At 38.1% G+C, this 12,199-nt stretch overlaps 1 protein-coding gene across 4 annotated transcripts in view; it reads left to right on the top strand.

Annotated features, from left to right (window-relative positions):
- usp24 (ubiquitin specific peptidase 24) overlaps positions 1 to 12,199 on the top strand; it is a 222,592-nt gene that overhangs the window by 42,912 nt on the left and 167,481 nt on the right. For 2 of the 4 annotated variants that reach the window (XM_073062878.1, XM_073062877.1), the window contains exons 5-10: positions 692 to 814; positions 2,428 to 2,472; positions 5,067 to 5,102; positions 9,026 to 9,091; positions 10,813 to 10,878; positions 11,063 to 11,137. In XM_073062878.1, coding sequence (XP_072918979.1) covers positions 692 to 814; positions 2,428 to 2,472; positions 5,067 to 5,102; positions 9,026 to 9,091; positions 10,813 to 10,878; positions 11,063 to 11,137 — 411 coding nt within the window. The remainder of the gene's footprint in view (positions 1 to 691; positions 815 to 2,427; positions 2,473 to 5,066; positions 5,103 to 9,025; positions 9,092 to 10,812; positions 10,879 to 11,062; positions 11,138 to 12,199) is intronic. The other 2 variants (XM_073062880.1, XM_073062879.1) reach the window with 1 other exon arrangement.

Below are 12,199 nucleotides of genomic sequence, written 5' to 3'. Positions count from 1 at the left end.
GGCCTGATTATGTTGTTACATTTTGTAATGTAGAGAAAGCAGTAGTTTCTCAAGGATATTTCAGATCTGTAGATGGTTGGGGTGTTTATGTCAAACAAATGGATGCAGAGAAGGAAAGTAATATGTAGGTGTTAAAGAAGGCACCAACCCAGAGGACACAGTCCTGAAATTTGCAGGTATTATCCCAGCTATGGTAAACCCATTTAATAAACTCCAAAGCAGTACATCAATTCTTCAGTTAAGATTTGTTTCAGTATTCAAGGCCCTACACCATTCATGGTCCTTGTATGTGTGGTAGAAGTTTATGCAAGTAACATCAAAGGTTCATTATAGGTAATTTTTTATTGCTGTGTATTTGCTACGTTTTTGTGCACCTGCACACATCCATGAAAGTGAAGGTAATCATTTGGCCTGTAGTCTTCTCTATTACCTGAAGATGGTTCACTATGCACAGTAATCTGTGCACTCAAGAGTTAAATTCTCACAACTCTTGAGTTTCAGTTGGATGCATGAGAAACAAAGAAAAACCAGTGCAAATTACAGCAAAGTCATGATGCTGATTAGGATATGTATTGAGAATTATTTTTGTACTTGGAATTAACTTTTTATTTGCATGATAAAAAGTGACAGTGTATTGCATTTTAGTGATTTTGTTTGATATTTTGCATTAAATCATTGTTTGACTTTCCAGGCCTTCAATCCAGGTAATGAGTACCATTTCAAGAACCGTATGAAAATGTGCCAGAGAAATTGGGCAGATGTTTTTGGAGATGGCAAAATGTATGCCATCTCTCCACCAGCCAACTTGCAGAAGGTGAGTCAGGCAGCGAGGTAACTATTTGTGGGTATGTTGAGCTTTGGAGTCATTGTATATCGTTAGAATGCCACTTCATTGCATTGTCGAGTCTAATATAAAATGTGGCATGACTCACTATTCTAACCATTTTTGGTTAATATTTATTTGTGTATCTCAGTTGTGATAATCTTTGTGCTAAAATCATTTTAAGAGTTGTTTTTGGGTGCTTAACCAACCCAGACATAGACTGAACTCCAAGACTACCCATCCATGGTATGTTTCTTTTAATGTCTAGGCTTATTGTACAGTCAAGTTAAGGCATAGGCAGGACAGAATCTGTTTATTAATGCACCATAAGAAATTATGCTTTTGTGACAATTGACTTAGCAATATCTGGCATTGTTGAATAATTGTCCCTCAACTTCCTGTTCTCTCTCAGGGTCTCATTTATAATTTTTAAAATAATTGAAATCTTTGCTAACATAAATTACAAATACATCTGTATGGATACTGTGTGTAGGACTGGATTCATGCTGAACATTCAAAATGACTACGTCAGCTTGGATGAGGCCTACTTTGGAATATTGTGGGTAGTTTTGGTCACCTACCTATATGAAAGATTTAAACAAGGTTGTAAAAGTACAGAGAAAATTGACAAGGATGTTGCTGCATCTGGAGGACTTGAGTTATATGGAAAGATTGAATAGGTTAGGACTGGATTCCTTAGAATATAGAAGATTGAGAGGAGATTTGATAGAGGTATGCAAAATTGTGAAGGGTATACATAGGGTAAATGCAAGCAGGCTTTTTCTACTGAGGTTTGATGGGACTACAACCAGAGGTCATGGGTTAAGGGTGAAAGGTGAAAAGTTTAAGAGGAACATGAGGGGAAACTTCTTCGCTCAGAGGGTCATGAAAGTGTGGAATGAGTTGCCAGCACAAGTAGTGCATGAGAGCTTGATTTCAAAGTTTGAGAAGTTTGGATAGGTATATGGATGGTAGGTATATGGAAGGCTATGAGCAAGTCGATAGGAGTAGGCAGTTTTAAATGGTTTTGGCATGGACTAGATGGGCCTAAGGGCCTGATTATGTGCTGTACTTCTCTATAACTGTGTTTGCCACACTGGCTACAGGTTTGGTATTGGCTTGTTTTCACTTTGCATTTAACCCTTCATACAAATTTTTAAAAAAATCATAACTTAAAGAGTTGCCAGATAGAGTGAACGTGAAGAGGATAGATCCAATAGTGGGAGAGTCTATGACCACAGACTCAGAACAGAAATCCGCTGAGAACAGAGATGAGGAGAAATTTCTTTAGCCAGAAGATGGTGAATCTGAGAATTCATCCCTCTGCACACAGCTGTGGAGGGTGATTGGGTATTTTTAAAGTGGAGCTTGATAAGTTCTTGATTAGTAAGGGTATCAAAGGTTACAGGGCAAAAGCAAGAGAATAGGGTTGAGTAGGAAAGTAAATCAGACATGATTGAATGGCAGAGCAGACACGATGGGCCAAATGGCCTAATCCTGCTCCAATGTCTTATGGTTTTAAACTTGGGAGCTCTTGATATGGAAATGTATTGCTGGTGCTTCATTGATGGTGAGTCTGAATTACAAAACTCCCTACCCAACAGCACCGAGGAAGTACCTTCATAGAAGGACTGCAGCAGTTCAAGAAGGTAACTCAACATTATTTTCTCAAGGGCACATAGAGATGGACAGTAATTGCTGATGTTGCCACTGCTGCTGACAGTAGAGAAGCTCACAAATTGTTTAATCTGTTTGATAAAGGTAGATGTAAGACATAAGTGAATCAGAACCAGGGATAAGCTACCTAACCCCCTCGAGCTTGACCATTATTCAACTTGATCATGCAGGTCTCTGCTGGCCTCAACTCCTCTTCTGTGTCAGTTCCCCATACCCTTCAATTCTCTGATCTTTTAGAAAGGTATCTACTTCTATCCTAAGCATATATAATGATTAAGCTTCCAGAAATATACCCCATCTTCTGGAGTAGACATTCAGCACCCTCTGATGTTTCCAACCATCCTTTTATCATGTAACTACAGTGTATCCTCTTGTTTGGAACTCATACATTAGTGAAAGCATTCCACAATTACTGTCTCGTGCCCTCTGTAAGTATCTTGTATGTCTCAATAAGATTATCTGCCATTCTTCTAAAGTCCAGGAAATACAAACCCAAACTGTTCGGCTGCTTTTAATAGGAAAACCCTCTCATACAAAATAAAACTAGCCCAGTCAATTTCCTTAGATAAAGATAAGCTTTGCTTTTCAAGGTCTAAGCAGGACATAATGTCTCTGAGCCATTGAGCATGAGTGGGTGGGGCAAAATCTCTCCACCCAAGAAGGACTGCATGTCTGGCCCAAAGAGAGGCAAAAGACAATGTACGACGTTTAGTCAGACTTAGATGCGTGTCAGCTTCTCCCGAGGTGCCAAAAAGAGCAATCAGAGAGTTAGGTTCCAAGTAGCAATTAAGTATATGGGATAAAGTTAAAAGGACATCTCTCCAGAATTTCTCCAAGCTAGGACAAGCCCAGTACATATGAATAAGGGAAGCCTCGCCCCCTTTACACTTGTCGCAACAGGAATTAATAGCAGGATAGAACCGCGTTAATTTAGTTTTAGACATATGAGCCCTGTGTACAACCTTGAACTGTAAAAGATAGTGGCGAGCACATAAAGAAATTGAATCCCAGGCCTCATCAGACAGAGGAACATTTAAATCATGCTCCCAGGCAGTTTTAATTTTGTCAAAGGGTGCTCGCCTCAAAATCGCTAACATATCTCGAATAGTGGATATTAAACCTTTACCCAATGGGTTCATATAAAGAAGAAAGTCCACGTTTCAAAGACTCATTATTCACTTCTTAATTCGGACATAAAGTTCCAAAAGGTGTGGGGACCTTTTCTTGAATATTTTCATATTCTCATTTAGATTAAGGGTTCATCCCTCCTTTTTTTCTTTTGCATTTAAATCCCTTTCTTCCAGCTTCTTTCAGTTAAGATTTACAGTTTTTTTGATATATTAATAAATTACATCTCAGGTAGTAGGCAATATACCTTTTTATAAATACAGCTCTGTGGTGATAAAAGTTCTGATTAACTTTTCTATATATCGTAAGGTTGGCTTGCAGTTAGATGGGGGGTGGGGTGGCAACTAATTTTATACGTTTCTACTATGGGTGCTTTTTCGTAACTGTTATGTACTGTACATTTGATATGTTTTGCACTGTATAAACTTTTTCTTTACTGTTTTTTTGTTGCATTGTAGAAACTTATTTAAAAAATTCATAAAAAAGATGAGCTTTGCTTATCACATGTTCATTGAAGCATAGAATGAAATGTATCATGACAAGCACAATCTGAGGATGTGCCAGGACCTGCCCGCAAGTGTTGCCATACTTCTGTTGCCAACATAGCATGCCAACACAACTTACTAACCTTAACCTTGTGTCTTTGGAATGTGGGAGGAAACCAGAGCAGCCAGAGGAAACCACACGGTCACAAGAGAATGTACAAGCTTGTTACAGACAGCAGTGGAATTGCACCCAGATCACTGGTGCTGTTCTAGTGTTCAGCTAACCACTGTGCTACCATACCTCCCTTCAGTGCTACTATAGCACTTTAGGTAAGGAGACCAAAGTGCTGTGCAGAAATCCAGAGGTGGTTTCACTACCACTGGCCATGGATTTGAGGCCCAGAAGCAGCCTGTCCAGAGGTTGGAGGTCTGTATGTGAGTGGGTGGGTGGTGGGTTAAGGGCTTGTTTTGCTGCTGTTGTCTTGTTTTGTTGTTGCTGCAGCTGGTGTTGTTCTGTTTAACATTGTGGACATGAGTGTATGGCGACGTCTGTGAGTTGCTTCCAGCACAGCCTTGGGTAGTGGTGGTTGGTATCGCAAGTAAAAGTGCATTTCACTGTATGTTTCGATGTGCCTGTGATAAATAAATCTGGACAAAGAAATGAATCTTCATTATTCCTAATGAATATTTCTAATGAATCTTCATTAGAAATAAATCTAAACAAAGCTTCAAACATGCCATTCATTTCCTTAACTATTTGTTGAATTTGCCTATTATAAATTAGAATGATTTATGCACCAGGATACCTGGACACAATAACTGAGTTTAATATGTAGCCTATGAAACCAAATTTAGTTTTGTAAATTGATCACATCATTTGGTATACCTCTTGCTTGGAATCAATGATGTATAATTATTAATAGATTTAATTTATTTTCATGATTATTTTACAGGAACCTCATGGCTGGCTCATAGATCTGGTTAATCGGGTAGGCATTCCATTCTGTTCGCTCTCTTCCCTTGTTTCTCAAATATGGAGGAACCTGATGGATAGTGTTGTAAATAATCTGGTGTGGGCATGGCTTCACTTATTGGGTACCGTTGTTGTGTTGTTGCCTGGTCTTGTTGCGCAGTGAGAGTGATTGACTTAGATGTTTTTATTATGATTGCAAGACCCTGTTGGACATTGGTAATGCAGAGTACTGCAAGTCCGGTTCATTGGTGAGACTGGCGGGGGAGCTGTGTTGTCTCGGTTGTGGCAAGGCCTAGGCCCAAGCCACGGGCTCACCTGTTGCAGTCGCCTAGGGGAGGAGATGTTGAGGTAGTGTGGAAGAGCCTTTGTGTAGCACGCTGGAATCCACACGGGGTTGGGGTTGTCCCTTCTGTAGGTGCTGCCTCCAGTGTTCACTCGATGGAAGATCAAACTGGACCAGGACTACAGTCTTGCCACTCGAGGACTAAGGCTATATTATATCTTTTCTTTGTGACTGTTTTCTGAAATCATAGCCATATGTGCTATTTGTGTTATGTGTTGTTGGTAATGTGTGTTGCACCTTGGCCTGGAGGAACACTGTTTTGTTTGTCTGTGTTCATATGTGATTGAATGATAATTAAACTTGAACTCAAAGTACTATACTAAAAGAGAAAATGGAAATAGAAGATGGTGGGAGAAGATGGTGCATTTTTTGTTTAAATGGCTTACTATAGGGATTGAAAAGAAAGATTTCCAAATAAATCAAACTGAAGAGGCAACACAGGTAAAAGACATAAAAGCAATAGAACATACCGTAACAATTTAAAAATGTATTAGATGAAGGGATGAAGTATACAGAATGAATGTTTAGCTGTTAGTGATAGCGAAAAGTTATCATTTAAGATTCCTAATTTTTTTTTTGTCAGTTTAAGGACTTGATGAAATTATAAAACTATTGTTATCATGCGAAGCAAGTAGAATGAAAGAGCAAAGAAGGTTCAGCAGATATGCTGGGTCCAACTTTTTCAAATAACTCTTCATTTGTTGCCATTGTTTTATATGTCATAGTCCGGAAATAGTGCCGCAGTTTAAAAAACTAATGGTAAAGAGAACATGGTAAAAAAAATAGAGATTGCTAAAGAAATTGGAGACAGTTTTGCTAATACATTTAAACACATTGGTTTAGACAATACATAGAATATCCGAAGGAGTAAATTGGATTGAGAACAATAATTTTGCATTCCCAAAGGACCAATTTATTCATCAATTTATTGGAATTTTATTTGAGAATTACACATCCTAGAGTCATTGAAAGCAGCTTCTCTTCAACTTAATGGAGAATTTCAAACATCTACCAGCTAAAGTGAGCTTGAGAAGGTGTCAGAATCAAATGGTTATCAGAAGAATCACAAGGGAGTTCAGACGATTTATTTTTAATGAATAGTTTTAGCAAGCAGAATATTACCAAGGAGTATATCTGTTAATTCAAAATGGGGTGCAATGGTGTGCATCAGAATAAATATTCAATCTTAATTCTTTTTCCTGGGAAGCCTTGGTAAAATGAAAGTGGAGTGAAGAAATTTCAGCACTTCACCCTTACCAGACAAGGGCTTTTCCTTCATGGAATGTAAAGTGGAAATACTGAAGTTGCTGTTAGCCTCTTCCTCAAGCTGTTTGTTTTACAGCAACCTCTTTGTAATTGGGAAATTAGCAAATTTCAGATACTGGCCAGGTATTTTCATTGAAAAAACTGCACTGAAAATGTTTCATTTTGTTATCGGAGGTGTTAAATAAGTCAATACTGGCATATGGAGCTATGATTCTAGTTTACAAATAAATTTTGCATATGCAACAGATAGCAAATCTATTCAATGAATATTTTAAAAAAACATGCAGTGGATTCTGGTTAATTGGGCCATCAATTAATCAGGGGCAGCTGCCCATTTTGGACAATTCCTAAAGAACAAAAAATAAGTCAAGAAAATAGCTAGGATTCCCCTTGTTTATTTGAGACACTATGCTGCTTAATTGGGACAAGTGGCTTTTTGCCGAAAATTTTCTAACAAGTGTTGATGAAGGGTCTCGGTCCGAAGCAACTGTTTCCTCTGTTGAAACTGCCTGGCTTGCTGAGTTCTTCCAGCATTTTGTGTGTGTAGCTAGTACCAGTTGCATGCACTTGTGTGGCCTTTAGACATTATGCCTTGCTTAGAGTGATCAGTTTTTAAATAGTTACAAGTTATCATTATCACTGATAGTTGGCAAGAAATGAGCAGTAAGACAATTCAGAATAGTTTTGCTCATTGCGGTTTCAAACATTCAGGCATGGAGGTGTCAGAAATAGGTGGGAGTGAAAAAAAATGATTTCACTATTTCAACAAGTTAAGAACTACATCAGTATTTACAATAATCTTGAATGCTATAATGAAAATTAAGATTTGGAGAATGTTCTAAAGCATTTATAAAGGCAATCCATTAACTACCCTAGGTGTCTGCACTGATTTTGTTCATTTGCAGTCAATTGCAAGAACACAGTAGATGAATTCCTGTTGATAACTATTAGAAACTAATGCACAGTCTTTTACTGCTGTAGAGGTTTTGGTAGTGTTCTAATTTGTTCTGCATTTCATTTAAATACATAAATTGTTACTCAAACAGCAGTTTGTTGCTTCTATGCCTTTTAACTATTTCCATGAAACTTTAGCTAATTGGGATAGCCGCTTAATTGGGCCAAAATGTACTGGTCCAGATGTGTCCCAATTAACCGGAATCCACTGTAGCTTAATTTTCCTTTTTTAATGTTTATGTTCCAGTGTTTATTTAATGGTCTATAAAATATTTAAATATTTAAAAATAAAAATTGTGCCTTTTCCTTCCTGCTTTGCCATCTGTGGAAAGTCTTCAATCTAAATGGCAGCTCAGGCCACTTGATAGCATCACTGTGATTGCATGCCAGGGGCTCCTTTCAGCTGATACCTGACAGCAACTGATGATGGAAAAATGGAGGTCTGTGCCACATAGAGAGCTAGCTCTTTGTGGACACTTTTCTTGGAGGTGAGCAGCAAGTGCCATCTCTTTGCTGCTGGCCATTAGAATCCAGGCCAATGTTTTCAACTCAATTCCTATTAATAAAACTTGCTCACCGAATCACTTTCCAGTGTTTGATTGTGTTCCTAATCTACTTCAGTCATTGTTCATTGTGGTTCCATGCTAATATTGAATTAGAAAGCTTTGTTTAAAAGTTAATAACATTCAGTCTAGAAGCATTTTGTTAGAAATTTTAACAATTGGCATTATATTAATTTCTCTTTGATGTTGTGCTGCTCAACATAATCTTTTAAGTGTTTGACACCTTCCTTGAAACTCCAGGCTTTGTTTATCAGAATTTAATAATTTAAATATTTAGTCCCATTTTTAAAAATTAAATTTTAGTAATTGAAATATTTGTAGTTTAAAAATATTTAAACACCATATATTTAGTGTTGGTAAAATATATTGAAGAAAATCTTGACTCTACTTTTTGTAGTCAAATAGTATCAAATGATATTACGTTGTTTTCCTATATTGAGACAGGTCCAGGCATAATTTTAAATCCTCACTGAACAACTTCGCTGAAATCAGTTTCTCTTTCCTTAACTAATATTATGAGCTTTGCCACAGGGTAGTATATTTTGTAAAGTATATCCTTTCTATGTAGCATGGGATTGCATAATGCAGTCTTAGCTGTATTGGCAATGGTGATAGGGAAAATAAAAGCTGGTAACATCCAGCAAAAAATCTTTAAGTTCTGTGTTTGTCCAGCTCATTCAGTGTGTTACTCCTAGTCATCACCATAGTACGGTGTAATTGTTTACATTTAGAATCACTGATATGTATTTCATATTTTTATTATAAATCTGGATGTTGAACCAATTTAGATGCTGGTTTCATTTTATTTTCTAGTTTGGTGAAATGGGTGGATTTTCAGCAATCCAACTTAAGCTTGGCACAGAGGATATAGAAACTGCAGTAAGTATTTTCATAGCAGTAATTTGGGAATACTTTTTTTATTTACTTTAGAGATACAGCTTGGAATAGGCTCTTCCAGCCCTTCGAGCTGTGCCACCCAGCAGTGCTGATTTAACCCGAGTTTAATCATGGGACAGTGTACAATGAATAATTAACCTACTAACCTGTATGTCTTTGGATTGTGGGAGGAAACTGCAGCACCTGGAGAAACCCAAGCATTTCACAGGGAGGATGTGCAAATTCCTTACAGATGATGGCGGAATTGAAATCCAAACTTCAACTCTCCGAGCTCTAATAGCGTTCACTTTATGCATACATATTTTATGTACAATTTAGTGCTGATCGTTTAATTGACTACCTGAACTTTTGATTGATTATTAATAGTTTTGCATCACCTCTTTATCGCTTTGTATCGCTCTATTTATTTACATAACATGGTCAATCAAGATAGTTCAGTTTCAATGTTAAATGCCTTATCTGGAAGGACTACTTCCATTCAGAAAGTAAGGAGGCATGAAATCTAAGGAGACTTTGCTTTGTGGATCCAGATTTGGCTTCCCTACAGAAGGCAAAGGGTGGTTGTAGATGGTTGGTATTCTGCATGGAGGTCAGTGACCATTGGTGTTCCGCAGAGACCTGTTCTGGGAACCCTCCTCTTTGTAATTTTTATAAATGACCTGGATGAAGAAGTAGAAGGTGGGTTAGTAAGTTTGCTGTTGACATAAAGGTTGGGGATGTTGTGGATAGTCTGGAGGGGTGTCAGAGGTTGCAGCGGGACATGGCTAGGACGTAGAACTGGGCTGAGAAGTGGCAGATGGAGTTCACCCTAGATAAGTGTGAACTAGTTCATTTTGGTAGGTCATATTTGAACACAGAATATAATATTAACAGTAAGACTGTTGACATTGTGGAGGATCAGAGAGATTTTGGGGTCTGTGTCTATAGGACACTCAAAGCTGCTGTGCAGGTTGACAGTGTTGTTAAGAAGGCATATGGGTGTGTTGGCCATCAACCATGGGATTGCATTCAAGAACTGTGAGGTAATATTACAGTTATATAAGACCTTGGTTAAACCACACTTGGAGTACTGTGTTCAGTACTGGTCACCTCAGTGCAGGAAGGATGTGGATACTATTGATAGAGTACAGAGGAGATTTACAAAGATGTTACCTGGATTGGAGAGCATGCCTTATAAAAATAGGTTGAGTGAACTTGGCTCTTTCTTCTTGGAGGATGAGAGATGAATTGACAGAGGTGTATAAGACGATGAGTGGCATTGGTTGTGTGGATAGCCAGAGGCTTATTTCTAGGGTTGAAATAGCTAACACGAACAGGCATAGATTTAAGGTGCTTGCCAAGTAGGTACAGAGGGGATGAGAGGGGTAAATTTTTCACACAGAGTGGTGGGTGCATGGAATGCACTGCCAGCGATAGAGGCAGATACAATAGGGTATTTTAAGAGACTCTTAGATAGGTACATGGAGCTTAGAAAAATAGAGGGCTAAGCGGTAGGGAAATTCTAGGCAGTTTCTAGAGTAGGTTACATGGTCGGCCCAACATTGTGGGCCTATGTTCGAAGGGAAAATACTGATTTTTTTTTAATACATCTTCCCCAGACTCTGACTGCTGATACAGCTGTGAAGTTTGAAGCTATATACTAATTACATTACATGAATCCAATTTCTTGTTAAAGGACTTACTGTTTACTCTTTTTGTTTTAGGCTGTATCGGCACTGGTGCAGCCTTTGAGTGTCTGTGCTGAATATCTAAATCCCATGGTGGTGCAGGTAAGTACTGTTATGAAAGTCTTCAAACACAATAGTCAAGTCCAAAATGGAAATTAACCCGTTGCAAATGAACAAAATGGAAATTCATCAGGCTAATGTCCATGACTAAATTCTAGGTATGATATTTGATCCAGAGTAAACATTGTGGATTTAACCTCCACTTTTTTCATATTTTTTTTTGCAGCCCATGCTAGACCCTGTTATCGACAAAATGATTAGATATGTACAAAATTTAGAAGAAAAAGATCTGAAAGACAAGGTATTTTCATAGAATTTTTGAACTGCCTTCCGTTTTAGCTTTGCCCAAGACTTTTGTACAGTTTTGTAATAATTTTATATATTGCACTGTGCTGCTGCCGCAAAAAAAATCTTGACTTATGTGAGTGGTGATAAGACTGATTCTGATATAGTCTCTGTTGTGAACTGAAAATGAGAAGAGAGCAGGGAGAGGGGAATCATGGTTGGGAAAAGAAGAGAAGCACCAGAGAGACATTTTGTAATGTTCGTGAAACCAATCAAATCCAATGACCTTGCCTGTGTCTCAGGGCTGGGTGTGTCTGCACCTGCACCGCCCCCCACTTCTGACACTCCTTTTCTGCCACCCGTCCCACACCACCCCTGCAACAGTCACCCTCGGCATTCCCAGCATCCCTTGCTCCTGCCAAACCTACAAGCTCTTTCCTCTCCATGTTGGCAAATACAGTTCTGTGAAGAAGTCTTGGGTACCCGAGAGATATATAATATCTAAGACCTTTGCACAGTACTGTATATTTGAGGTTTGTCTCTTTAACCTTATTGCATGTTGTGACTGACTACAATGGAAGCTGTAATTGGGTAATAAAATACTTATTCACACAGCAAGCCTTCAGGAGAGACAGTCCAGGGAGGCCCAAGAGAATCTCACCCTCCTGGTGTGACATTTTATATTACTTCAACACAAAGATAACAATGAACAATTAATTGAGTTTCAATTGCTACAATCACCAACTTAACTTCAACCTTCTGAATATAGTCAGTTAAATTTACAGAATTACTTATTTACAATATGTACAATGTTTACAATAATATAGCAGAGCCTCTTTGAATATTAAATATTGATGTCTGTTCCAAAAGCCAGACACCCAAAATATACCTCCTTGGTTGCAGTGTTGAGAGTGGCTCCATGAATGTACAACTACAGTGCCAAAATAAATGTCCACATCTAACTTTCATAATTCTCTATACTGGTGTCTGTGTATTTTCCCATAAAATAAGATGTGCATTGTTGGGTCAGTTAAGGATTATTCTGGGGTTATGAAATTCTGGCTAGCATGATTATGGA

This window comes from Hemitrygon akajei, chromosome 12 (assembly GCF_048418815.1).
Source record: "Hemitrygon akajei chromosome 12, sHemAka1.3, whole genome shotgun sequence".
In the NCBI taxonomy this organism is placed as follows: domain Eukaryota; kingdom Metazoa; phylum Chordata; class Chondrichthyes; order Myliobatiformes; family Dasyatidae; genus Hemitrygon; species Hemitrygon akajei.
This window is presented reverse-complemented; position numbering and strand designations above follow the sequence as displayed.